This window comes from Petaurus breviceps, unplaced genomic scaffold, assembly GCF_028583685.1.
Source record: "Petaurus breviceps papuanus isolate PSGF00001 unplaced genomic scaffold, PetGlider_PUasm1.0 90779, whole genome shotgun sequence".
Taxonomy (NCBI): domain Eukaryota; kingdom Metazoa; phylum Chordata; class Mammalia; order Diprotodontia; family Petauridae; genus Petaurus; species Petaurus breviceps.
The window spans coordinates 5,444,310-5,470,586 of NW_027187344.1; the positions used below are offsets into that span (position 1 = coordinate 5,444,310).

At 38.9% G+C, this 26,277-nt stretch overlaps 1 protein-coding gene across 1 annotated transcript in view; it reads left to right on the plus strand.

The window, feature by feature from the left end:
- The window catches only part of AK8 (adenylate kinase 8), a 159,532-nt gene that overhangs the window by 69,548 nt on the left and 63,707 nt on the right, over positions 1–26,277 (plus strand). The window contains exons 6-10 of the mRNA XM_069069175.1: positions 2,927–3,008; positions 3,129–3,200; positions 5,684–5,884; positions 10,321–10,452; positions 13,739–13,828. Of these exons, the coding sequence (XP_068925276.1) occupies positions 2,927–3,008; positions 3,129–3,200; positions 5,684–5,884; positions 10,321–10,452; positions 13,739–13,828 (577 nt within the window). The remainder of the gene's footprint in view (positions 1–2,926; positions 3,009–3,128; positions 3,201–5,683; positions 5,885–10,320; positions 10,453–13,738; positions 13,829–26,277) is intronic.

Below are 26,277 nucleotides of genomic sequence, written 5' to 3' on the forward strand. Positions count from 1 at the left end.
TACTACTCCACCCCTAGGCTATACCTTCATTAGGTCCACCACAAAACCCCTCTTCTCAAATGGAGATTATTTTCCAAACATAGGTAAAGTACCTTCATTTGTCAATCACAGAGCACAATAAGGTCAAAAGTTCCCCACCCCTAGGATCACAATTGAATCTACCCCAGAGTTACATCAAGTTTAAACACAGCACTTAATACCCAAATGGAGGTCTTTTCTTCATCTTGACACGAGGCAAGTTCTCAGCAATCTTAGTTCCTGGGGAGACAAGGCTTAGCAAGGCCATAAGATACATTGCCAGTCCCTTCATGAATTTATCCTCTGTCTGTAGAACAGTCCTAGAACCCCTGAACACATTAGCAAAGCCCTCTCCCAGGATTTCTGTAAACATACAACAAGAAAATCCTTCTTCAGGGCTTCTGAACCAACAGAAAGGCTCCCAGACCCCTGCAACAACAGCACTGTCCCTCACCAGTGGACAGTATTCACTCTGTCTGCCGGACAGTCTCCAGACCCCTGCAACAACAGTACTGTCCCTCACCAGTGGACAGTATTCACTCTCTGTCTGCAGGACAGTCTCAGGCCTTCTTAGCGAACAGCCAAGTTCCAGGACTTCTTCAACAAAAGGACAGTCTTTCACCAGTGGACAAATCTGGCAAAATAACATCAAAACAGACAGACAAAGTACCAGCAAAACAGCCATGTCTCCTCAGTCCTTGGCAGCTCAGGGGGCAGGTCTCAAAAGTCCAGGGCAATTCAAAGCGGCCACCAGCAATTCTCTTAGTCTCTCTCTCTCCACGAGGTGCTGCTACCAAAAAAGATCTTCCGCCTCTCTCTTGTGTCTCCAAATCTACGTCACCAGCTCCTCCCAATTCAGGACTTTCTTTTCACATCAACAAGCCCATCCCACAGGTGGGATTAACAAACTCTGGGTTTTAACACAATCAATTTGAAAACCAAGCCAATACAGGGGAATCTTTAATTGCCATTACTATCACACCACTCCAGTGTCTTTGCCAAGAAAACTCCAAACAGCATCATGAAGAGACAGACAAGACTGAACAACAAAAGATTCCTAATGAACAAAGATTTAGAGAAATTTTGAAGTTCAGACACAGGAGGGAGGAGCAACATTGTGAAAGATAAACATGAATGAAGAATGATAAAAGACTAAACAAGGACAAACTACATTCAAATATGGGAAGATAATACGTGTGTACCCTATGAGCAAGAGGGAATCCAATTAGGCAAGGCCTGGGAGTGGTTCTGTTATATCTAGATGATTTAAGAGAAGAATGGAAAGAGAAGGGAAGAGTGATACAATGAGAGTTGGTGGGGTTATGGGGAGGGAAGGAGAGTAAAATTATGGAAAATTACCTCACATAATCAGGATACGCATACAGACATTTTTTGCAAACAGAGGAGGTGGTGGAGGGAAGCAGTTGACACTTGAGTACTACTTTCATTTGAACTGGTCAAAAGAAGGAAGAATACATATGCACACGTACAGTTGGGAATAGAAATATATTTCATTTAATAGGGAAGTAGGAGGGAAAGGGCACAAGAAAGGAGTAGGAAATAGAGGGTAGATTAGGGGAGAGATTAGTAGTTCTAGGCAAAGCTTACTCTAAGGAAATGCAAAAATACTGATATCTTTTTTTGAGGTGATAAAAATGGGAATCTGAGCAGATGCCCATGAACTGGGGAATAGATGAACCAGTTCCGGTATATGGAGGTGACAGAATACCATTGAGCTGAGGTCTTATCAGTGTAATGACGAATCAGGATTCCAGAAGACTAATAATGAAACGTGTTAGGTAGAAAGGTGAAAGACTCAGAATGAGGCAAATATTTTTTAGGACATGGCCAATGTAGAAATTTGTTTTGATTGACTATACATCTGTGTAATGGGTTTTGTTTTTCTTGTGTTCTCAATAGAGTTAAAAAGATTAGGGTGAAAAAGTGAGAAGCTTAATGTTGGCTGATTAAAAAAGTAGCAGATATCAGTTAGTAGATATCAGTGCTGTTGTATTCAGATGGCCCATTTCTCATTCCTCATTCTTGATGCGTGATTGGTCCATATATCTTACATGTTCTCAAAACCAGTGATGGGGTTTTTAATGATACTTGTGCACAAATCATTGTTGGCAGCATGTTGTAATCTACATATATCCAGCATGTATTTTTCCATTGCTATTGAAATACATTTCTGAATAGTGAGAACAACCTGGCAGGGAGCAGCTTGAAATAGAAAGTAATTTATGGTGACAGGTTAAAAATAAAATTATTTAACTCCAGAATGAAGACAATTCCATGGAAAATGCCTATAATTCTATTATTAAATGTCCACAGAACACAACTTTTTGCACATATTTGGTCATCTTTATATGGCCAAAGGAAATCAGAAGATTGTCAATGATTCCAGGAATATAAAGAGTAGTAAATAGCTTAAATTTAGCATTAAGAAGCTATTTGAGAAAGAAAAAAGTATTTTTGTAAAGTTAGCAGGGGGTTAATCAGAGGACCCTTTATCAATCAAGTTCCATGAACTCAATTGATGAAATTATAGGATAGAAAGGGAAGGAGATCATCAACCTATGGGAATCACTGATAAACCTAGCCTTTAATTTAGGGGAAGAAAAAGGGTGAGGAAGAAAAGAACAGGAAAAAGAGAGTAGAAAAGGGAGAAAAGATGAAGAGAGAAGAGAGAATGAGAAAAGAATGAGGGGTATAAGTAGTGGTAGATGGGGGGGGGTGGGGAGGATGGGGAGGGGTATGGAGGTGGGAGTGGGGAGGAATGTCTTAGTGTTCTATGGTGACATCTATGCCTTAGGCTTTTGTTCATTCCCATACGACTTTTCAGGTTTAATTAAGGGTGGAGATTGTCCTCATTTCAAAAACTCCATTTCCTGATTTTTCTGACTAGGGCTGGATTTTGGATGGCATTCCTGAAACTCGAGAACAGGCACTGATGATACAGACTTCTGGGATCTCTCCCAGGCATGTCAGTAAGTAGCATTCATTCTCAGCCTCACATGACACCCATATTCCTCCAAAACAGAAACAAAATAGAGAGTCAGTATCTTTAACCTATTTTTCTTTTTTTTTCTTCCCGTTTCTCTTTGTAGTTGTGCTGAGTGCTCCAGACACTGTCTTGATTGAGAGAAATCTGGGCAAACGGATTGATTCTTACAATGGAGGTAATGTTATTGGGAGCTTCCTTGCCTCTTTTTGTAGTACATGGCACAGTGATTGGCACATAGTAGGTGCTTAATCATTATTTATTGACTGACTGACTTACTCCTACAGATAGAGAGTTTAAAAGATAGTATGGTGGACACTAATCATACAAAGATGGGAGAATCAGTCTTGTAAAGAAACCGTTAGCTATGTTACAGTAATCCTTTCCTTTCTTTCCCTAGTTCTGTTCTTAGACTCATAAATCCATAGACTCATAAAATGTGAGACATAAGTCTAATTCAGCACTTTCCCAAATTTACTTGACAATTCAATTAAACAAATATTTATTAAGCACCTACTGTGTATGTTTTTTGGTACTGGGTATACATAGGCAAAATAAAACAGTCTTTGCCCTCAACTGGCTTACATTGTATTAGGAGAATTTAACATGTGCACAGATAAATTTATTACAAAAGCAGTTGAGGAGGGACAGAACATGAACAATTGTGGGGATGAGGGAAGGCTTTGTAGAGGAAGTGGCAACTAAGTTGATCCCTGAAGGAAGACAGGGATTCTGCAAGGTGAAGATGAGGAAGTACATTGGGAAATAGCTTGAGTACAGAGTTGGGAGATGGAATATGGAATTTAGGGGAACAACAAGTAGTCCAGATTGGCCTTGGAAAATCTTTGGGGTTGAAACAAATTAGAATCCAGAGATTCTAATCTGAAGAGTCCTGGGGATGTGGGCTGTCTTTGGAGATTAGAAGCAGTCAGGGAAAATATAGATTAAGATCAAGGAAATTAAACTTATTTTCATAACAAACATCTTGCGGCATGTGATATTTTTCATACATACATAATTTACTCTTTGATATTTTAGAGGGTAACATTTCTAGTACTATTTTTTTTGTCACAGGATATCTATTCACATCTTGTGGAACACAATTTAGAACTGCTAATCTAGTCCGTTTTCTTTATTTTGCAGAGGAGAAAAGTGGAGACCAGAGAGGTTAAGACCCTTGTCCAAGGTCACTTTAGGAAGGATATGTCTTAACAAACCATATGAGGGGGATGGGAGTGTACTTTTTCTCCTCAACCCAAGTAGTTGCCAATGAGTCCCCTTTTCCCCAAACCTTTCTGTCAGTCCTCCCTTCTCTCTCTTGCCTCATGGCTAAACATTGACACTGCCCCCCTCCCTCACCCATGGAAGGGAACTCAGAATCCTCATTTTACTCAGAGACTTGAAACCTTTTCAGCTCTTTCTGATGTGGTGGGCTAGATCCCTCTAGTTCCTCAACCCCTCATGCACAGTGGTCATGGCTGTTCACTTTGATGAGCAGAAAGCCACCAATTACAATTATTCTGGTAAGATGGAGGACTTCCAGACCTTACCATCTGCCCTTCCAGTCCCCTGGGTCCTATTATCCATCTTGGTGCAGAACCCTTAAAACTTCTGGGACTTTTCATCCACTGTACACTGGATGTTTCTGTATACATTGTGTCTCTCCCCTCCCCCCCCCCATTCTCATTAAAGTGTGAAGCATAGCCCCTGGCATATTGTAGACACTTAAATGCTTCATTCAGTATTGGGTCTATCTCAGGACTAGGACCTTATCCATATATCCACTCCAACATCTTGATTTTATGTTATAGAGCAGAAAGATGAGAACTCAGGACTCTGTTATAATCAGGAAACTCATGGTAACTACATAAAACAGCCGGTGGCCCTTTGGAGAATCTATCAGTGACGGGAGACTGTGACTTCGGGGTGTGGTTTTATTTCTGTGGGTTGTTGTTGGACAGTCAGCTGTATATCTACCTTAGTGAACGGAGCAGGGGAGTACATGAAGATGCTGATTGTGTTGGCACCTCTTCCATCTTTTGAGGGAGGGAACCTGCCAGGGACCGAGGGGAAATAGCTTTTCCTCTCCCTCTACCTGGAGAGTCAATGTCTGAGAGAGGTGGTGAACAGTAGCATGGATGACCCAAAGTGCTAAATAATGCACAAAATCATTTATATTTGGCTTGGGAATATAGTACAACAATTCATTTTGTTTCTATCACTTTCTTAATTAGGTTTTGCTTACAATGAAGGTCTCTACTAGTCTTCATTCAGGAGTTGCATTGGTTTCTGTCTATCTTCAGATAGGGCTGTGTTTTCTTTTATCTGTAATCTGATTGTTCTTCCCTTCCAAATGTACTGAGGCAGAAAGAAGTTGAATTCTTGCTCAATCTGATAAAACCAAGAGAAGACCCGGGGACTGAACTAAGAATTTGTCCATTCCATCCCATATTTACTGAATGAATAATTGGATGAAGGTTGGATCATAACCAAACATAGATGAAATATTTCTAAGCTTTAAATTAGCAGAAGTTTAGGTCCAGTATAGAAAGTGTGGACAGATGGTGTATATGATCCTCATTGGTCAGAGCTTTGTTGATTTGGAGCAATGGTCTTTTGTTCTAATAGACACCCTCCCCACACACCTCTTTTTTTCCACAGAGGTTTATCACACAACTTTTGACTGGCCCTCGGATCCTGAAATACAGAACCGGCTGAAGGCACCACTGGGCATCTCTGAGCAGGAAACGGCCAAGAGACTAATTGAGTATCACAGGCACATGCCTAGGATTCTCCCTTCTTATCCCAAAATTTTGAAGGTTATCAGTTCTGATCAGCCTTGTGTGGATGTCTTCTACCAGGGTAAATATAAACTTATGGCATCATTTGAAATATTCCAGAGCTGTTCAAGGTGACTATCAAAATATAGTGACATCTTATTTATCCAGCATCTTTATAATAATAACTTATGAGGCTATTGTGTGTATTATATATCTCAGCTCATTGAAGGCAGGGACTGTCTTTTGCCTCTTTTTGTATCTCCAATGCTTAGCATAATTCCTTGCAAATAGTAATTGCTTAATAAATATTGATGGATAGATTGATAGATAGAAGAGAAGATAGCCACACTAATAAGAGCAAGAAATGTTGAGCTGCCCTATGTAAGATTAGCTCCAAATGGATACACGACTTACATATAGAAGGTCACATTATTAATAAATGGGAAGAACAAAGAGGAACAAAGAAAAGTTTCCTTTCAAATATATGGATAAGGGAAGAATTCACTACCATATGAGGGACAAAGAGGAAAAATAAACAATTCTGACTACATAAAATTTAAAAGATTTTGCACAAACAAAACCAATTCAGATAAAATTAGGGAAATAAAGTATTAGAAAAAAATCTTTGCTGTAGGTCTCAGTTCCAAGATATATAAGGAACTGATTCAAATGTATGAGAGTAAATGTCATTTCCCAGTTGATAGATGGTCAAAAGGTATGAAAAGGCAGTTTTTAGAGGAAGAAATCCAAGTTATTAATAGTCATATCAAGAAATATTCCACATCACTAATTAGAGAGATGCAAATTAAAGCAACTGTGAAGTTTCACCTCACATCCAGATTGATAAATATGACAAAAGAGGAAAATAATAAATGTTGGAGGGGCTTCCGGCAAAAGGCATACTGGGGCACTGTTTGTGGTTGTGAGTAAATTCAGCCATTTTGGGAAGCAATTTTAACTATGCCCTGCCCCCTGCCAAACCTTTTTACCCAAAATCATTATTAAGCCTATTCCCTAAAGAGAATAAAGAAATAGGAAAAGGACTAACCTGTCCAAAAATACTTATAGCAGCTATTTTTATAGTGGCAAATTACTGGAAACTAATAGGGTGCCTACCAATTGGGAAATGACTGAGCAAATATGATAACATATAACATATAATTGTGCCATAAGAATTGATGGAAGGAATAGTTTTGGAGAAACCTAGAAAGACTTACATAAAGTGATGCAGAGTGAAGGGAACAGAACCAGGAGAACAATTTATACAATAACAATAATGTGAAAAGGAACAAATTTTAAAAACTTAAGAACTCTGATCAATGCAAAGACTAATTATAATCCCAGAAACCCAGTGATGATGTGTGTCCCCCATTTCCTGGGAGGGAGATACAAATGACACATTTTTGCACATGACCAATGTGGGAATTTATTTTGCTTGAACTATGCATATTGTTACAAAAGTTTCATTTTTCTTTTTCTTTCTCCTCCCCCCACCGTTTACTGAAAAAAAAGTTTTAAAAATAAATGATAGTGAGGGAATAGATTAGAAAAAGTGTAAAAAGTAGATTCACTCTCTCAAAAAGTTTGAGGTAATTTAATTTGGGCACAAGGAGCTTTGTATACTTTTAATAGTCACCTGAGCACATCACTATGGCTCCTGTATAGTTCATAATTGTTGTCATTAATGATTTTCCTGAGTCATAAAGAAAAAGGGAAATTATGTTCAGCAATCCTGTTTATTCAAAAAAGAGTGTAATGTGTTTTATAAATATTTCCATCTCAAAGAATTAGCATTTTAAAATATCTGTCATCCCCCCACCCCCCATCCCACCTGCTTAAAGTCTCAACTTTCAGTTATCTGGAAAATTCACCAGTTTCCTAAAGGTGCTTGATGCCTGAGGAGTGTCTATCTATAATCTGTCAACACAGGCAGAGCAATGCAGAAAATTGAGACAATTATCTGGATAAACCTCTTGAGGAAAAGGAGATTTAAGTTTCTAGGGACTGAATTATCCAGGTCAGACACCCATAGCAGTCACCCTCAATCCTGTAGCCCGCATAGACAGAGTCTTCCTAGCTATCCTCAGGGCATTTAATTGAAGAACAGCTACTGTATGAAGGAGTGTGATGGTAAACTGGCTTTGCTTTGATGAGTTTTCTGAAACTTGATTTTACCTGATATCTGAGGCACAATCTTATATTTTGAAATTGAAAAAAAACCCCAACAACTAGCAGTTGAAAGTCCAAAGAATACTACACTTAAAAAAAATCCCAGTCTTGTGATTACTTATAATTTTCTAGTTATTTTGCATCTCAAAAGGATCTTTAATAACAAGTACTGTACTTCTAAGATAAACAGCCGAGAAGTTTATAGTATGCCACGATTCTGAATTCATACATTAATTACTTCCAAATTACTTAATTAAATGTAAAAGTTCATATGATTGTTCATAAAGAATTCATGCTTGGAATTGTAAATAAAAATGTGAGTGTCTGAATATTAATTATTATTAATTAATAATGTAGAGAGATAAATTGAAAATTGGAATAAAAAAATCTCTAGTTTGTTTTTCCCCCTCCTCTCTGCAGTGTATCAACCAGCCAGATATTTTTAAAAGAATAATTAGATGTTGAGACTGTCTGGGGGATCATTATTTCTAATTAACTTAGTTATTTACTGTAAATTAAGCACCATTTGTAAGCAGGCTACTTTGCCTGTAGTGTGTATGCTTTTAGAATTTTGGACTGTGAAAAGGATTGAGGATAAAGAATCTTAGTTGGCAAGATTCCTCTGGCTTTTCCTTGTTTGGGGAGTGGATGCAGGCAACATGTTAACAGTGAAAAGAGTATTAGTTATACCCCCATCTCTGACGTTTATTAGCTATGTGACCTTGGTGGAGGTGGGCAATAATTCAGAATGTCTCTAGGCCTCAGTTTATCCATCAGTAAAATGACTGAGGTGAACTTAAGGCTCTGAGATGCCATTCTATGGTCTCAGGTTTTCCATCCAGCTATTATGCTTCATGTTCTAACATCCTATGGACTAGGTTATTCTATTCTAACATTCCTTATTCTTAGAACTATTCCAGACTCAATGTTCTGTGTTTTAACGATCTTTGATCTAAAGTCTCTTCCAGTTCCAATATTTTATGTTCTAACATTCTTTACTCTGTGGTGACTTTGAACTTTAGCGTTCTGAGATCTAGGTTTCAGTCTGAATCCCCATCTGGGTTCTATAGATCTATGAAGATCTTTGACTATGAAATTCCCACAATTTCAACACTAGGTAATAGTTCCTCCCCTTTGAACTGTCCCATTTCCTGAAATCAGGGGCATCTGCATCTCCTTCTTATGTTCCTTCATCAGGGAAAATCAGGAAACTCAATTTAGAAGGGTCATGGAAATAAGAAGGTATTCTGGGACCAAAGGCTTACATACAAACTTGCAATCTAATTGTCTTCACAATTGCAAATTGCCTGCAAAGCCAGAGTCCCTGTTCCCTCAGAAGGCCTGGTTAAGGAGAAGCAGATCTGGTTTCCACAGGGGGGCCTGCAGCCTTGTAAAAGGCCTGCTGTTAGATCTCCAAAGTATCTGACTTTTCATTGGACTGATGAGCCTGTCTCACTTCTCCAAGCTTTCTTCCCCTCAGGTTTCAGGTGGTCTCACTTGTTTTCTCTCATGACTCCCTGGCCCCTGAAGCACACTGCTGTGATAGTCACCTCATTTCTAGGAGTATCTCACCTCCGTGTTTCCATTTCCCTTTGTTCATCAAATGCCAGGCACACCCTAGTCAGTCCTTGAGAGGGAACTAAGCCCCACCGTCTCCCTGACCCATTTGATCATCATTTCTTTGGGGACCTGCAACCAAGTTTGTGTCATTGGAGTGCAGCTGCACGGATTATTCTTCACAAATCCTGCCGTCCTTTAGAAGTTCCCAGGAGATAGGCCCTTGGACTAATAAATTTATTAGAACCCTCCATCTAATACCAGGCATGATCAGTAGAAATCAAAAGCAGATTCTGACAAGGGAGAACAGAATCAGTCTGGGGGCTTCATGCCACCCCTATTTTTCATGCAAATAATAATAATAGGAATAAAGCATGAAGAAGTCCACAATCCTGTTTGATTTTTGAGAAATCACAGTGCGATGCCATTCATGTACAGCCCGCATACCAATAACAAGTATTTTGAACATGTGGGAAAGAATGGAAGCCACTATATTTTATAGAGATTGCTGGGCAGTGCTCAGGTGCTTCTTTGGCTTCTCCTGAAATTAATTGCTCCCCTCCTCTCCCCTCTGCCTTTCCTGTGTCTTTCCATGGAGGGGAGAGTCCCTGAAATATAATTATTTTCACCTGCCGCTCTGGTGGCTACTCAATAGAGATACAGAGTTTCCATGGTGTTGTAAAAGAAGGGAATAATTGTTCCCATTAAGAAAGGCAAAGCAAAAGTGTGGTAAGATGGTTTTCTTTTTATCTGGGTCCTTAAATTTATTACCCCTCCATCCTTTCTTTTCAGCTCTTACCTATGTCCAAAGCCAGCATCGGTCAAATGCTCCTTTTACTCCAAAGATTTTGCTTTGTGGACCCATAGGCAGTGGGAAAAGCCTACAGGCAGCTCTCCTTGCTCAGAAATATGGTATTATCAATGGTAAGTTTCCAGTAAATATGTTCCATCTCCTTTCCAACTTTTTTTTTTGAGGGGGGCCAGGAAATCATTTATCTTTTCTCTTTCCTCCCCAAATGCTCACAATTTTTTTTTTCAGTTTGTCCATCACTGCAGAATAACTTTTCTCCCTGAAAAATATTGCTATAAAAAATTAACAAATAAAACTATATATCCAAATTTAAACCAGTTAGAACATTTTTTTCTGGTTGTCATTTTTATACCTGTTAGAGTGGTAGTTTTTTAGAGATGCCCTCCTGCTTTGACTTCTCCATTGAAACCATGAACCTTGCATAATGCGGGCTCTCTATTTATTTATTTTCTGGTATCATGCAACAACCCCAGCCCAGTGAGGTGTTTACAGGCCAACAATTTTTGAACTGGATGGAGACTTTTTCTTGTATACCATTTCAATAAATATTTCACCAGGAGGAGAGAAAATATTGAAATGAGCTCTCCCGGCCTTTCACAGGGTGGTCCCAGGTGGCATTAGATGCCAGCATGTGTTAAAAAGCATAAAGGATTTGAAAGTCAGAGGAAATGGCACCAGACAGGGCAGTATAGATGGGGAGAGTTAAAGACCCTGCCTTAAACTCCTCGCAACCCTGAAGCAACCTCCATTTTATTTTTAAAGATAAAATGTAGTTACATAACCTGTGTTCCCCACCCCACTTTGAACTCTTGGAAGTTTCTAGTGGATCTTCCCCTTGATAAAGGCATTTAAAAACTCAGTTTCTTTCACTTTACACACCAAAGTTACTTAGAATAACCGGGGTTAGTGTCTCTGTATTTACATGTATAAAATGAATGGCTGCTCAGTTATCCATCATATTTGATCAGCAGAGATATATATTCTGGCCAAAATTTTTACTTTTCCTTCCCACAGTATTAGGTTTTTTATTTTTGTAAACCAAATTTGTCTAGATAGTATGTCCTCCATTTAATTTTGCTTATATAATCATCCTTGTAAGTCTTTTTATAACTAGCATCTTAGTTGCAATTAATAGAGTGCATTGGCATTTTGTCACAAATGAAAAGCAAACACAGATTCATCCTTGGTTTAAAGATGCTTTTGTTGTTTGTATTTATTATTTTGTCCATACATATGCAGTTATTATGGCAAAGACATTAACTAAAGAATTAAGATCTGATAAACAAAGCACAAACAAATTGTGCTAGATTTTTTTAAATGAGTTAATGAAATGTTAGTTTATCCTTAAGTAATTATCACTGTGCTCTATTTTTATCTTGTGCAATATATTTCTTTCAGTAATGTTTTTATTTGAATAATTTCCTCATAAACTAATTGCACAGAAATGAACTTAGCTGGTGAGATTTTTTTCTAAGAAAGAAGCTAAAAGTGACCCATCATAATTTTTCCTTTTCATGTTGTCATTTCTTGATTATATGTTAGAATGGAAATCTTTTTGTTCTCTTGGACAATTGAGGATTTGCATCTATAATTTTATAAGCTACAGAGCTGTCCTTGATCAATTTAAGACAACATAAGTATGCTCAGTTCAGCCAGCTAAGATTTGGGCATGTAGCTAACACATTTACAGAATTTCCATGCTGAGATACAGGGTTGCTATAGCAAGTTAAAAGGATTTTTTCTGGGTCTTAAGCGGCAAAAGCTTTGTTTTGTGTGTCATCCCCTTGCTTTGTCTCCATACACACATAAACTACCAAACCACATTTTCACCATTTCCTTAAAAACCAAGAAAATCAACAAGACCAAACTCTTCTAATCAGTCTAGACATACTGAGTGACTACTGTCTATAGAAACTCACATGAGGCTCCAGAAGTGAGCAGATGGAGAAGATACATCTTGAAAGTCTTCTTTAGACACTGCTTCTAATATTTGTACATTTTTCTGCAGTTAATATTTATTATTGTATGAATTGTTGTTTTGGGGTCATTTCAGTCATGTCTGATTCTTCATGACCCCATTTGGGCTTTTCTTGGCAAAGCTACTGGAGTGTTCTGCCATTTCCTTCTCCAGATTGTTTTACAGATGAGGAAACAGATAAACAGGGTAAGCGACTTGCCCAGGGTTACACAAATTGCATAGACTTATAGCTAGAAGGGACCTTAAAGATCATCTCTTCCAACTTTCTCACTTGAAAGATGGGGAATCTGAGTTTATGAAGCTTGTCCAACTTCACAACCCTTGACAGTGGAGCTCAGGTCTCTGAACTCCTAACTTGATACTTATCCAACTATATCACACAGCCTTCTTTTATGAAGTCTTACAGTCAATAATTATAACAACAGCAATAACAAAGTTATTTGACCTCTCTTTTCTTCATTACAAACCCCATTGTATTTTTTCCCTCCAAACTTCTAGAATCTTTATAATGAAATAATGATGCTGAAGCATCATTTTCATTACTATTGCAATAAGTTAACTGTAATGTAATTGGTTTGGACAGAATTGTTATCATTACATAAAAATAATGAACAAAATAATGACTAACTAATTTTGTTGGTAAAGAAGTCTTCAGTTTTGCTATTATCATTAGCGCTATCTGCTTCAGGCTCAGGTTGAGAAAGGAATGATTGGCAAAGTTAAGAAGGTTTGACTTATGCATATAGCAACTAATGTGAAAATTGAGTCATATGGCTTAATAACTAAATAACCTTTGTTATTAAGAGTAAGCACTGCTTCTAAAGATGGATTTATATCTTTAAATGTTAACAAGGTAAACACGACCACATCAGCCATATTTTGAAAATTACTTACCAGGGACCACCCTGACCTAGAAGTTATTTGCCGATGGAAAGGATCATCCCCATAACTAGCAATTGATATATCCTGGCTCTTGTGCACCTAACAATTCCTACATAATAGCATTATTAACACATGTGTATTTAGGACCCATCATTCAGAATTGTGCTTACTCATTTCTTGGATATTGTTTGTTCCCATTAAGTCAAGGAGTATTAAATTTTGCTCTGTAATTCTGAGTTTAAACTAGGCCCTTCTGGATTTCCTATTTTGGTGACATCTTATTAGTGTCTTTTCTCTTGCCTTCCATTTTTAATATGTTCTTCATCAAATGCATTCCTTTTCATTCCACAGCCTTTGCTGCTCAGTTTCTGTATGATATTTGTTTTTGCTTGGGCATACTCTCATACAAGAAAAGCCCTTTTATTTTTTTTCTGTCCACAGTGACCTTTTTCTAGCACGCAGCTTTGGGGCTTATTTTTCTCTTCCTCCCATCTTATTTAAAATTTAACCTATGTCTTTCTGTTCCTCTCTTCCCTCAGTCTGCTGTGGGCACCTGCTGAAAGAAGCAGTTGCAAGCAATACGAATGTTGGAGAACTCATCCGGCCATTTTTTGAAAAGGAAATGCAAGGTGGGTCATATTACCCACTAACCACCAAAGGGTTACAAGTTCTGGTGAGAAATAAACCAGGGTGGGAAATCTCTGATACTCTGGGGGTTCACAATGGGGAATGATAACCAGATGAGTTAAGGATGGACTATTTCATAAGCAGAGATCAATTTACTTTACTCATGAGTAACTTCTGCTTTGCACTAACATTGACTGTTCCTAACTTATGTCATTCAGAATTTAGAATCAGAAAAGAACTTAAAGATTATCTGGGCCAATCCCCCCTCGTTTTATTCATGGGGAAATGGAGGCTCAAACAATGGAAGGAAATTACCCAAAATTGAGTGAGTTAGTAGTGACAGAATTGGGCCTAGATCCCAGGACTCCTAGTTCCTAGTCCAATGATCTTTCTTCTACAACACACTTAGTTTGTAACGGTGGAAGGGAGTTACCTACCTATTTCAAACAGATTTTTAAAAGTCTTTTTCCTTTATGAACTTGAAATTTGATTTTTGATTATTTGTTTTAGGTAGATTAAATATTCACTTGCCTAAAGGTATGGAGAGTAAAATGATCACTCAAAGTCCCCTCCAGAGCCAGTGGTCCATGGGGCTAGCTACCCTTTCCAACTAAGGGACTCTAGCTTGGGACTCACACAGGCCAGGGTCAATCCTATGGGGGTACTATAACTCTTCCCCCAGAAGACAAGGAAGGTTCTTCTTAAATTCTCTGACTTGTTATGCCCCCTAATCCTAGAATAGAACTCTGTAGAACAACATTTTCAGAAAAGCTTAGATTTGGTTCATATCCCAAGAGGGATTTACACGTTCCTTTCTTTTTTTTTTTTTAAGCAATCAGGGTTAAGTAACTTGCTCAAGGTTACACGGCCAGTTATTTCTGGGTGTGGTGCTGAGTATCTGAGCCCGGATTTCGATCTCCAGGTCATCCCAACACTGGAGCCGGTGCTCTTACTCACTGAGCCACCTGGCCGTCCCTAAGCAATTGGGGTTAAGTAACTTGCAGCCAGGTGTTTCTGGGTGGGTGCTAAGTGTCTGAGCCTGGGATTCGATCTTTCGATCTCCAGGTCGTCCTGACACTGGAGCTGGTGCTCTTACTCGCTGTGCTACCTGGCTGCCCAAAGATTTAATTCTTCATTTTTGCATTGGTTTTTTTTTTTTTTTTTTTAGCAAGTGGGGTTAAGTAACTTGCTCTAGGCTACATGGCCAGTTATTTCTGGGTGTGGTGCTGAGTATCTGAGCCCGGATTTGATCCAAGTCATCCTGACACTAGAGCTGGTGCTCTTACTCGCTGAGCCACCTGGCCGCCCCTACACATTCCTTTCTAATAAGATACTCATGGACAAAGTAGATTGATCAGGTATAGGACAGCTATTTAATTCCTCCATCACAAAAGAAATGCTTAAACACAAAAAATTCATAACCATGCGCTGACAAATCCTTAAAGCATTATACAAATACTTAAGACAGGAACAGGCATTTTACTTTCACCTCAGTTCTGAACTGTCTAAAACTGTCTAAACAATTTTTTTAAATGTCTTTTATCTTTTGACAAGCTAAGGCATGGCTTTGCCTCATTCTCCTCTCAGTGGACATCTTTTTCTCCAAGAAGCATTGTAGCAGCTACAAGGAACACTTTCCATAGGGCAGCTGGCACCAGCTGCAGAACCCAGGATTTCCAAAACTCCCAAAGGAGCTATTGGGTTAAAAAATCTCTCTTTTAATATCACTGTTTGGTCACCTGTGCTCAAGAAAAAACACACACACATACACACATAAAGCAGATGAGGCTGCTAAAACCTTGAGATCCAGTCTCAGGTTCACATAAACACCTCCATGCTCTCTAGATGCTGAAAGGATAAGATGAAATCCTTTTCCTTCCTGTAAGGAAGCCCAAGGGATAACTGTCAGAGGCCCAAGCTGCACGTTCAGAAGAGAGGAAGAAGAAACTAAAGAATTGTCTCTCCCTCTGAAGTCTGCTGAATTAACAGCTCTTACTGTTCAAAGTCCTGTCCTTTTTGATGGAGCCCCTTTCCTTCTCCCCGCATCGTGGTGGGCAGGAGAAAGGAGACACATGGAGACCAACATGGAGGCCTCTGGTTTTACATGCCTTCTATCAAGGAGGCCACTAGAAACATGCCGCCACCAGAAGGGGCCTACCTCTAGAGATATGTGATGCCAGGAATGCCCCCTGAAACAGATGACCACTGTTAACTTTAGATTAAGAACTACTAGAGAGTTTATGTGTTTTCTCTATTATGAAAAATGGAAGTAAAGTTTCTGATAACTATGAAGCAAGAGCTAAAGCTTTGTGAGGCACTATAGTATTTATTTTTTGTAGCAAGAAATCTGTAGAAGAGAGTCTGCCAATATCTGGGTCTAAGATTCTATTCCAGTTTTTCTATTCTTGTAGTTTGGGTAATGAAAACTAAGTGTATTATGATTCAGCAGCTTGAATTATCAAGGCGTAAATTGCATCAAGGAAGACTTGGGGCTTAGTGTAAAGAAAGCTTTTTAAAAATTAAGTCTTCCAAAAGTGCAATGGACTCTCTGAGGAAGTTCACATATTAAAGAGGCAGTTAAGTGATACAGTGGATATAGTATTGGACTTAAGAGGCAGAAGGACCTGAGTTCTAATCCTGCTTCAGATACTTACTAGCTGTATGACCTGGGACAAATCACTTAACCTCACTCTGCCTCGGTTTCCTCATCTGTAAAATGTGGATATTAAAACATTTGCCTTCTAGGGTTGTTGGGAGGACAAAATGAGATATCTGTAAAGTGCTTTATAAACCCCAAGGTGTTATATAGACACATTATTATTATTACTATTATTATTAAACTGAAGCAAAATCTGGATGACCCCTTGCTTGGTATATTGTAGAGAGATGTTTTCTGTGCATTTTTTAATATGAGCTTAGATTACTGATGATGATAGATTTTTGCTAAAAGGAAAGTGTTGCAGGAATATAAAGTCCTTATGAAAAAGAACTTGTGAATTTCAACTTAGTAATTTTTTTGATGAGATTTCTCTTTTTTTTTTTTGCCAGATAAGAGTAACTAATATTGCAAATTTATGAAAATGGGATGCCCTTTTTCTTTCACTTCTCAAAAATATATCTCTAAGAACAGATATATTTTTGCTAATTTGTGTTTGGACCCAAAGAACCTTTGGGTTAAAAAAAGCCCAAAGAGCCCTTCTTTACTAGAGATTCCAAGGATGAGTTTCACAGAGAGAAAACAGGACTCTCTGAAATTAATGATGTGCTTTTTAAGATAACAACAGAGAGGTATGCAAGGTAGGATGTTTTCTCAAGCCAACCTGAATATGAAAGTGGTTTAGGGAACACTTTCCAAATAATCCATGGAACCAAAGAAAAAGTATGATTTCTTGTCTTTCCTTTCATCTTGACTTTCCTTTCCAGAGATAGTCACTCATAGGATATTATTCTCTTGGAGTAACCTTGAAGCATCAGCCCAGACAGACACTGTTTTCCTTTCCACAATTTGACTGTTCAATGAAGTCCCCACCTAGTAATTCTTCCCAAGCCTCTCCCTGTTACATTTCATCTCTCTTGTCTCATGTTGCCTAGGATCCTGATTCTGGTGGTTTATCTAGCCAAGATGTTCATTGCTGAATATAGGTTTCCATGTTTGGTTTTTTCTTAGTTTTATTCCAAGTTACAGACTAATTTCTCATTCCTTTAGTAGCAAGATTGAAAACTACCAAGTCACATGGAGGAAGCTTAACTTTTTATATGATAATAAAATATTTATAAGCAACTCCAGCAAACTGGCCCTGAAGGTTGAGGCTACCCCTTGCCACTGCAAGGATACTTTCATGCAGTTGCCAAAAGGCATTAGAATGTACAGGTCTCATGATATCACTCCAGCATTCAAAAACCAACCATTAGTGGCTCTCCATTGCCTAGAGGACAAAATGCCAACTCCTTGGGCTGTCATTTAAGGCCTTTGCCAACCTACCTTTTGAGCATCATTTCACTGTGTTCTTCTTTTCACAATATGCCTCAGATAAACTGAATGATTCCAGACAAACTAGATATTGAAGCATCTCACACCTATTCAGGGGGAAGTGTTGCAGCGACCAGGATGTAAAAGACGGTGTCAGACTAAATATGAGAACCTTACAGTGGAGGCGAACATTTAAGTCTTACTTAAATGAGGTGGCTAAGCAGTTCAAAAGAGCACTAGTCCAGGAAGACTTGAGTTCAGGCTTGGTCTCAGATGCTAAGTAGTCATGTGATCGTGGACGAGTCACTTTTAACTGTTGTCTGCCTCAGTTTCCTCAACTGTAAAATTAGGATCATAATAGCACCAACTCTCAGGGTGGTTAAGAGGATTAAATGAGATAGTATTATTATTAAAATGCTTAAGACAGAATCTGGCACATCTTAGGCACTTAACAAAAGCTCGTTCTCTTCTACCTTCCATACTTGAATTTTACTTCATTTGTAGATTTTTACAGCCCTGAATAGCAAATCATTTCACATATGTATATTTCATAGTCCTTCTCATAGTCCTTAGAAACAAGATCAATTAGCAGCCACATACTTGTGTAGTCCTCAAACCCTTAGAATGTCAGCGAGTCCAGTAGAGGGATGATTGAGATATGAAAGACATCAACATACATATGTAGGTTACTACCATTATGAGCCTTGAAAAACCTTTGGTCTCATGGGGGTTTTAATCATCAGGCTTAATTAAGTGAATAGCTGACTTTCCCCCCTCCCCTCTTAAGTAAATGGGTCATTTTAAATTAAAAAAAATCTTTGATTTGACCTAGAAAAGGATACGGTGAGGTGGTTGCCATGAGCAGGCAAACTGTAGGGAGAACAATGGTGTCTGGGCTGGCTGGGGCTGGTGTTGAGTCTGAAAGATGATCTTATAAGTTACTACCTCTGGAAGGAGGAGTCAAGATAGTAGTATGAACCAAAAGTTGGTTCCATGGGATTACTTGGAGACAGCTCCCTAAACTACATTCATTGCCATAGTGAATTAAGAAAACATTACACATCCCTCCTTGATAATATTGCCAAAATACATTACTTAATGTTAGTGGGCTTCATGAACCTCTTTGTAGAAATTCTGACAACTCAACTTCTGTGTCACTGATCCATGTGCCAGTTACTCCCTTCCTATAGATTAGTCTTGGTGAAATGATTTGTTTTAAAGTAGAATAAACATGTACTGCTTTGGTTTGAGGAAGCAATGAGGCAGTCAGGTGGTGCCTAATGTTTTTGAGTGTAGAGTCAAGTAAACCTGATTTCAAATCCTGCTTTAAACATTTATAGCTATGTGATCCTGGTCAAATCATTTAACTACTCTCCTCCTCAGTTTCCTCATCTGTAATGAGATAACACATGTAAAGTACTTTGCAAACCCCAAAGTACTATATAAATACTAGTCACTGTCATCATCATCATCATCATCATTATCATCATGAAATCTAGGTTTCAGTTCTAGCTCCGCCAAACTCTGTGACCTTTAGTCAGTTACTTTTACTTTCTGGGGCTCAGTTTCTTTATCTTTAAAATGGAGAGGAGGAGGATCTCTGCCAGCCTGGACATTCTGGGATGCCTTGAACTTTCTCCAAAGCAAATCCAGGTTTCTTTCAAATTTAGCTTCAGTTGGATAATATGTTTTGATGAAACACAAAGAAAGCTGACTACCATTTTCCATAAATGTTAGTAGCAGTCAGGTAATCTCAGACCTTGTGTTCTAGGCTAAAAATATGCCCCCCCCAAGCTTGTTGTTTATTTAGACTGTACATCTCTACAAAATTAAAGATACCAAAACTACAACTATCATATTTCAGTAACAGTTGCAATAAATTCTGTCATTTCACTAATGCTCCTCTCAAAGGAATAACAAAGAATGAATTTACATTAGTAAATACTACCATGATCTCATTAGTGGCCCTCATAAAAGCCTTTGAGAAAACTAAAGAGGTTTATGTGCTGAGAAAAAATTCCAGTTTGGCATGAAACTTTTCTGTTACCATTTAAGTCAGGAAGAAAGTTGAAAACAATCCTCAATAGAATTTAGTTTTGAAGAGAAGGTCAACCTGAAAACTGCTGACCTATTTAATCAACTACAAGATCGCTAATATAGAGTACTTGCTGTAGGCAACCTGAGTTGCTACACAAGTTGATTGATTCATTCATTATTCCATGATGTTCAATTTTTTCATTTATGAAGTTTATTAAATGTACATTTATTAAGTATCCACCATGCACAGAGTACTCTGCTAGCTTATGGGAAAAATAGAAAAATTAAGTCATTCTAATGGACCATGCTATATATCTATTTCAAGTTTCCTTGAAATTTTGTGGATCCTAGTATCAGAATGTTAGAGCTGGAAGCCATGTTAGAATATAGACTTTTAGGGGCAGCTAGGTGGCTTAGCCAGCTTCACTGGTCCTGAAGTCAGGAGGCCCTAAGTTCAAATCTGACCCCAGACACTTGACACTTAGCTAGTTGTGTGACCTTGGGCAAGTCACTTAATCCCAATTGCCTTGCCTTCCACCCTCCAAAATAAAAAACAGAATATAGGCTGTTAGAAGGGACCTTAGACACCATCTGGTTCAACTCTCTCATCTTTCAGAGGAGGAAACTGAAGCCTGAGGTGGGGAAGTGACTCACCCGAGGTCAAAGATTTCCCTCCCCCATGGGTCATTTTCCCTTTTTCTTAAATGACTTCACTGAAGGTCATCTCACATTAGGTGATGAGAAGTCATCCAGTCTTCTCTCCTAAAAGCCCAGACACATAGCCCATATGAATTCTCTTTAGCTAACACCAAGGGATGATGGGGCTCAGGGGCGAGCCTCGAGGCAATCCCTTTCCATCAGGCATTTTTTAACTCTCAAATCCCAGCCCTGCCCATGTTTAGAGGCTGCCCGACCTTTGTTTTAAATTGCTATTGTGCTTTCAAATCTAGAACTGAGGGTAGAAATGAGGACTGAGAGGGGTAACTCAGAAGCCTAATCTTCCTTCAAGGTTCTGTGCAGGTGCTCCTTCCTCTGCAAAGCCTCCCCGATCTTCTCTCCTCTGGTAGTTCTTTCTTCTTCCTCATTTCCCTTGTGCGATTCTTACTTGTGTCCAAGTTGTATCTGCCAACAGAGAGTTCACCACTAGAGGACAAGGTCTGTTTGGATTTTGTCTTTGTGCCTTGCTCATAGTAGGTGTTTGTGTGTTGCAGTGGGTTCAAATGCTGACTTCTATGATTATTCCCTGTGGAACTTTGGAAAAGTCACTTAATCTTCCTGGATTTAGTTTTCTCACTGGTAAAATGGATGTGTTGGATTAGATGACTCCTAAAGTTCCTTCCAACTCTAGCTCTATGAATTCCCCTGGACTCACCCATTTGGTTTGGGAGTTCTTCTCCCCGTCCTAGGACCAAAGTCTCTTTTCCTCCCACTGACAATGGACATTGGTCTGATGACAGTAAGGCCTCCTACCTCCTACTACATGTATTTATGTTTAAATTTTAGTTCACTGCTACCAGAGCCTGTTTTGATATATCTACTCTCTAGTTTCTTTCTAGATTACTCTATGCCAAAGAGTCTGGGAATCTTAAGAGACCTGGATTCTAGGCCTAGTTTGTCCTTCAATTAGCTGTGTGCACTTGATTAAATTATTTGAGCACTCTCAAATCACTTCTTTATCAGTGAAATTAGTGGGGTCCAAGACCAAACCCCTAGCAGGGTGTGAGAGTGTGTGTGTGTGTGTGTGTGTGTGTGTATGCATGCATGTGTGTATTTCTTAATCTTTTCCAAATGTCATAGAAAGGTAGTGTCTAGGTGGCTCAGTGGATAGAGCTCTAAAGCTGGAGTCTGGAAAGCCTGAGTTCAGATTCAGTTTCAGACACTAGCTATGACCCTGTACAAGTCACTTAACCTCTCTTTGCCTTAATCTACTGGAGAATGTAACGTCAAACCACTTCAGTATTTTTGCCAAGAAAACCCCATGGACAGTGTGGTCCATGAGGTCACAAACAGTCAGCCGTGACTGAGCGACAAGGATCCTTCTCAGAATGATATTTTTAAATTAATAAAATACATAGAATTACAAAAGAAACCAATTATCTTGAAATATAGTTATCATAGTATTTAAAAAACAGACAAACAGGTTCACAGTCCTTGGTTTAAGAACCTCTGACTTAGGGGATTGCTAAGGTCTCTTCAGCTTTGAATAGCCTATGCTGTATTTTACAACATTCTGTGGTCTATGCTCTAACATCGTCTAATTGAGCTTCTCTTTTAGCTTGATGACTTGCTAACTTTCTCCCTCTTTCTGACTTCATATTTTTTTCTCCAACAGCAATGTTCACCTGTTCTCCCATGTTTAAAAAAGAGTTATCTTTGACTGTTCCCTCTCTCTTTACCATCACAAACAATTCATCACCCAGTCTTGTAGCCCAGAGGTGTCAAAAATGTGGCCCAAGGGCTGCATGCATCCTGAACCAGATTAAAATGTAATTGGAAAACATTTAACAAAATAAAAATAAACCAAAATACAGATAATGTCCCATTTTAAAGCAAAGTCACTATGAGGCCTGCAAGGATCCTTATGTAAGATTTAGTGACCCCCATTTCTATTTGAATTTGCTATCACTAATTCACATCATACCTCTCTGAAACATGTCTCACATCCAATCCTCCTTGCTTTCCACTGCCACCACCCTAGTACACGCTCTCATTAACCCTCATGTGGACCATCATGGGGCCTTACAGGTTTTTCTGCCTCCATTCTCTTCCCCCTTCAAATCTATGCTTCATACTACTGCTGAGATAACCTCCTTTACTTATAGAGCTCTCCACTCCTCTGCTCAAAAACCTGTAATAGCTCCTCGTTGCTCACAAAGGAAAGTGCAAAGTCCTTTGTGAGGCATTCAAGGTCCAGGGTTTCCACAATGTGTCACCTTTCCAATCTTAGCTCATAGTGTGACCTTCCAAATATTCTGCCCTAATCCTGTACTGGGTCACTTTCTGTTCCCACACATTCCTTGTCGTTCTTTGGCCTCCACCTTTTCCTCATGCCATTTCCTAGACCTAGAATTATCTCTCATATTCTTCTTCAACTGTTGAGCTCCTAACTATTCTTTAAAGCCCAAGCAAAGTGCTCTTTTTCTCCATGAAGTCTCCTCTGATTGTTCCTGTTGGCAACAGCCTTCCACTTAGACTTTGTTTTGCATTCTTGAATGCAAAAGTTATTTTGCATTATTGTATATTATAGTTATTTGGTTACCGCATCTTATCTCCCTTATAGACCATAAGCATAAGGATAGAGATTGTACATTATCTGAACTTTTATAACAGCACCGTGCTGTTAACAAGATAAACATAGTACTTAATATTTGTCGAGTGAATGAGTGATGCTATTATATTCTGTGTTCTAATAAGTATATTTTCTAAGGTCTCATCTAGCTCTGGTCTCATAGGATTATATGATTCAAGTGAATAAGTTCTTGGGAGCTCATCTCTGAAGACAAAGGCTTGATTTTGGTATATGTATGTATAGTTGTGTGTATATATAGATATAAAGGCATCACCACTGTCACCATAATCATGATCTTTTCCCCCACTGAATAGAACTAGTTGTCACATCATTCTCCTTAAAAGGATTTGTTACTTCCCCCCTGTTTTGGTCTGATGGTGTTATAACCCCCTTCTGACCTCTCTAGTCTTGCTTACTTTTTTTTTTATCTTTATAGGTACTGCCAACACCTCCCAACTTAGTGCCAATTACAAAATTAATTGCTGTACCACTTACCCATGTCTTCACATTTATTTGGCAAGAAGACTCTAAGGTCCTACCTCAACTTGGTCTTAAATCTTCTCTTACGGGACCTTGGCTCCAGCAGCATGGGTGAAGTGTTTGAAGGAGGGTTGGATTGTTTTTTTTTTCCCTTTTGCTGAGTATATGTGTCCTAGACTTTGAAATATATAGGTCTGACCTCCTAAACTCATTCTGACTATAGCTGCAGATTGAATGGCAAATTTATTCCCCAAGGGTTTAAGCGCATGTTCTTTATGCAGACAATCCCCATTAAAGTGGATAGGTGTTTGGTCTGCATATGAAGAATGGTATTGTCTTAAATCATGCAATTTTCATTGCTGTACATCTCTGTCACTTGTACAGTGGTAGAGTGCAGAGTTAATACCAACTCTAGGTGTTCAGTAGAATTAAGTACTCAGTTATTTATGTGTCACTTAAAATTGGGCTCCTGGCATTGATAGGTTTCTAGCAAGTCTGGACTATTGACATCACAAGTCGGTATTTTCCCATCCTTGGAAGTGGAGATCATGTCCTACTCATCCAGTCCTACTCCCCTTCTCAAGCCTTTGCTCTGGCTATCATCCCTGAGTTGGTTTTAGGGTGCTGTGTTCCTAACTCTAACTTTTCCTAGGGAAGAGTGAGGGTTCTTGAATCATAAATTTATTTTTTTGTATTTGTACTGAGTGTAAAAGCTGACATAGTCCACCAGGTCACACTGTGGTCGCCACATCATAAAGAAACCCACTGCCCCTTGATATATGTCTAGGTTACAGTTAGGGAGTTTCACCCATAAATTGTGATCCAGACCCTGGTGGGAGGTGGGAGCCTCACCTTCGGATTTCTGAGTCCAATTAGCTGCACCTCATCCTCTCTTTAGTTCAAAAAGGTTGCCTTCCATTGAGCCATTGGTAATTGTTTTCTCTTCCTCGCTTTGCTTGGCTATCTCTGGAGAATGGCTGTCCAGGGAAGATATTAAAAACAGCCAAAGGCATATCTTGTACTTCTTGGTTGAAGTCTTTGCTCTGAGTGTGTGAGATGTTTGTCTTTATTAATGAGAGGCATAGTCTCAAACTTGTTGGAATAGTATGGTCAGGAGAATGCAGAAATGATTATTCATCTAGCCAGGAATTTCTGAGTTTGGTTCTTGCTTTTCATAGACTATTTCTCTAATAACTGGCAGGAGACAACATCAATATGTTCATACCCTTGCAAAACGGGTTTGTTGGGTTTTGTTTATTTGTTTAGTTTTAGTGCCAGACTGCAACAAGTCTTTAATCCAAACCTCCTCACATCCCCCAGATATTCATGCCTCACCCCCACCCTCATCCAAAGCAGGACAATCACAAAAATCTCTGAATTCCTCAGAGAATATTGTAGACACATACTTATTTTTGTTTGGAAAAGCAGCTATTTAGCTGCTATAATGGCTCTTCTCATTAAAATGCAGATCCTGATGCACAGAGTATAGATGGAAAAATAGATCAACAGATGACGTTATATCGCTGTTTGAAAGCCCTCCAAGGTGAACTAGAATAGATATTTTCCCTCCCTCTTTATTAGGTATTTCCATCTAGCGGGGTCCCTAATGATGTGGCACACCCACGAAGGGGGGGATGTGGTGAAGGGAGAAGGGAAATGGATATCCTAATTTCCACCAGTGCTAGAATTAGCTATAGTGCGGCCAGTACAGCGACCAGAAAACCAAACAAGCATTTTAACTTCGAACGATTAGGAAGGTTTTCAAATTTGACTTCCCAAAGACCAACCCCCAGGATGATAATAATCATCGCTTTGCCAAAGCCTTCATTTCTGACGCGAATTAATATTCTCATCACTAAATGCGCACTAAAGATTCGACAATAGGCCAGCTTTTCTCTTTTGTTAAAAACTTGCAAAGAGTTGCTGAGTTGAAAGGCAAAGTAAATCTTTCTATCTGAGGAGGTAAAGCTGAATGTTATTCCTTGTTTTTAACAGCGCTGTATTGGCGAGCTGCAAGCTGTCTTAACACGGGAGAGAGACCCGTAGGGACCTCTGTGCGATTTCAGCAAGTCTTTGCATGCAGTGTGTTTGTACTAGCTGAAGATAGCGCATGACTCTCTAAATAATTTACAAGTTGATTAATAGACTCACATGGGTATAATTAGAAGAGGGAGAGACAGTGGATACAGTAACCGGTACAGTGCTTGGGGGAACAGGAGACTTTATTTTTTTAAAGAAACTTTCTAGGGTGCTGGGCGTTTGAAGATAAGTTGGGAAGAGCTCAGTGCCTCTTCTCTTTTGAAGTGGAAATAGGACAGTTTGAATCCGTCGAGTTTAATTTTTCACAAGCTTTAGGGGCCCCGCAGTGCAACTCCCTTTTTATTATTGAGAAAATTCTACATTTTTCTTTCATTTTTCTACACACACACACACACACACACACACACACACGCAGTCCAAACAGTAAGTAATAAACAGATTAATTTGCTCTTTTATTAAATGTATATTTTATTCACCTCCCCAGCACATGCAGATACACATCCTCTTGCCCGCCCTTGGACAGAACCCCCAATGTAAAGTTTCCTATAGGTGTATTAACATACACCCCTTTAATTTATGCATTTTAACGAAACCCTCACCTCTGTTTGACAATGCTTTTGAAGTAGCTTCTTTTT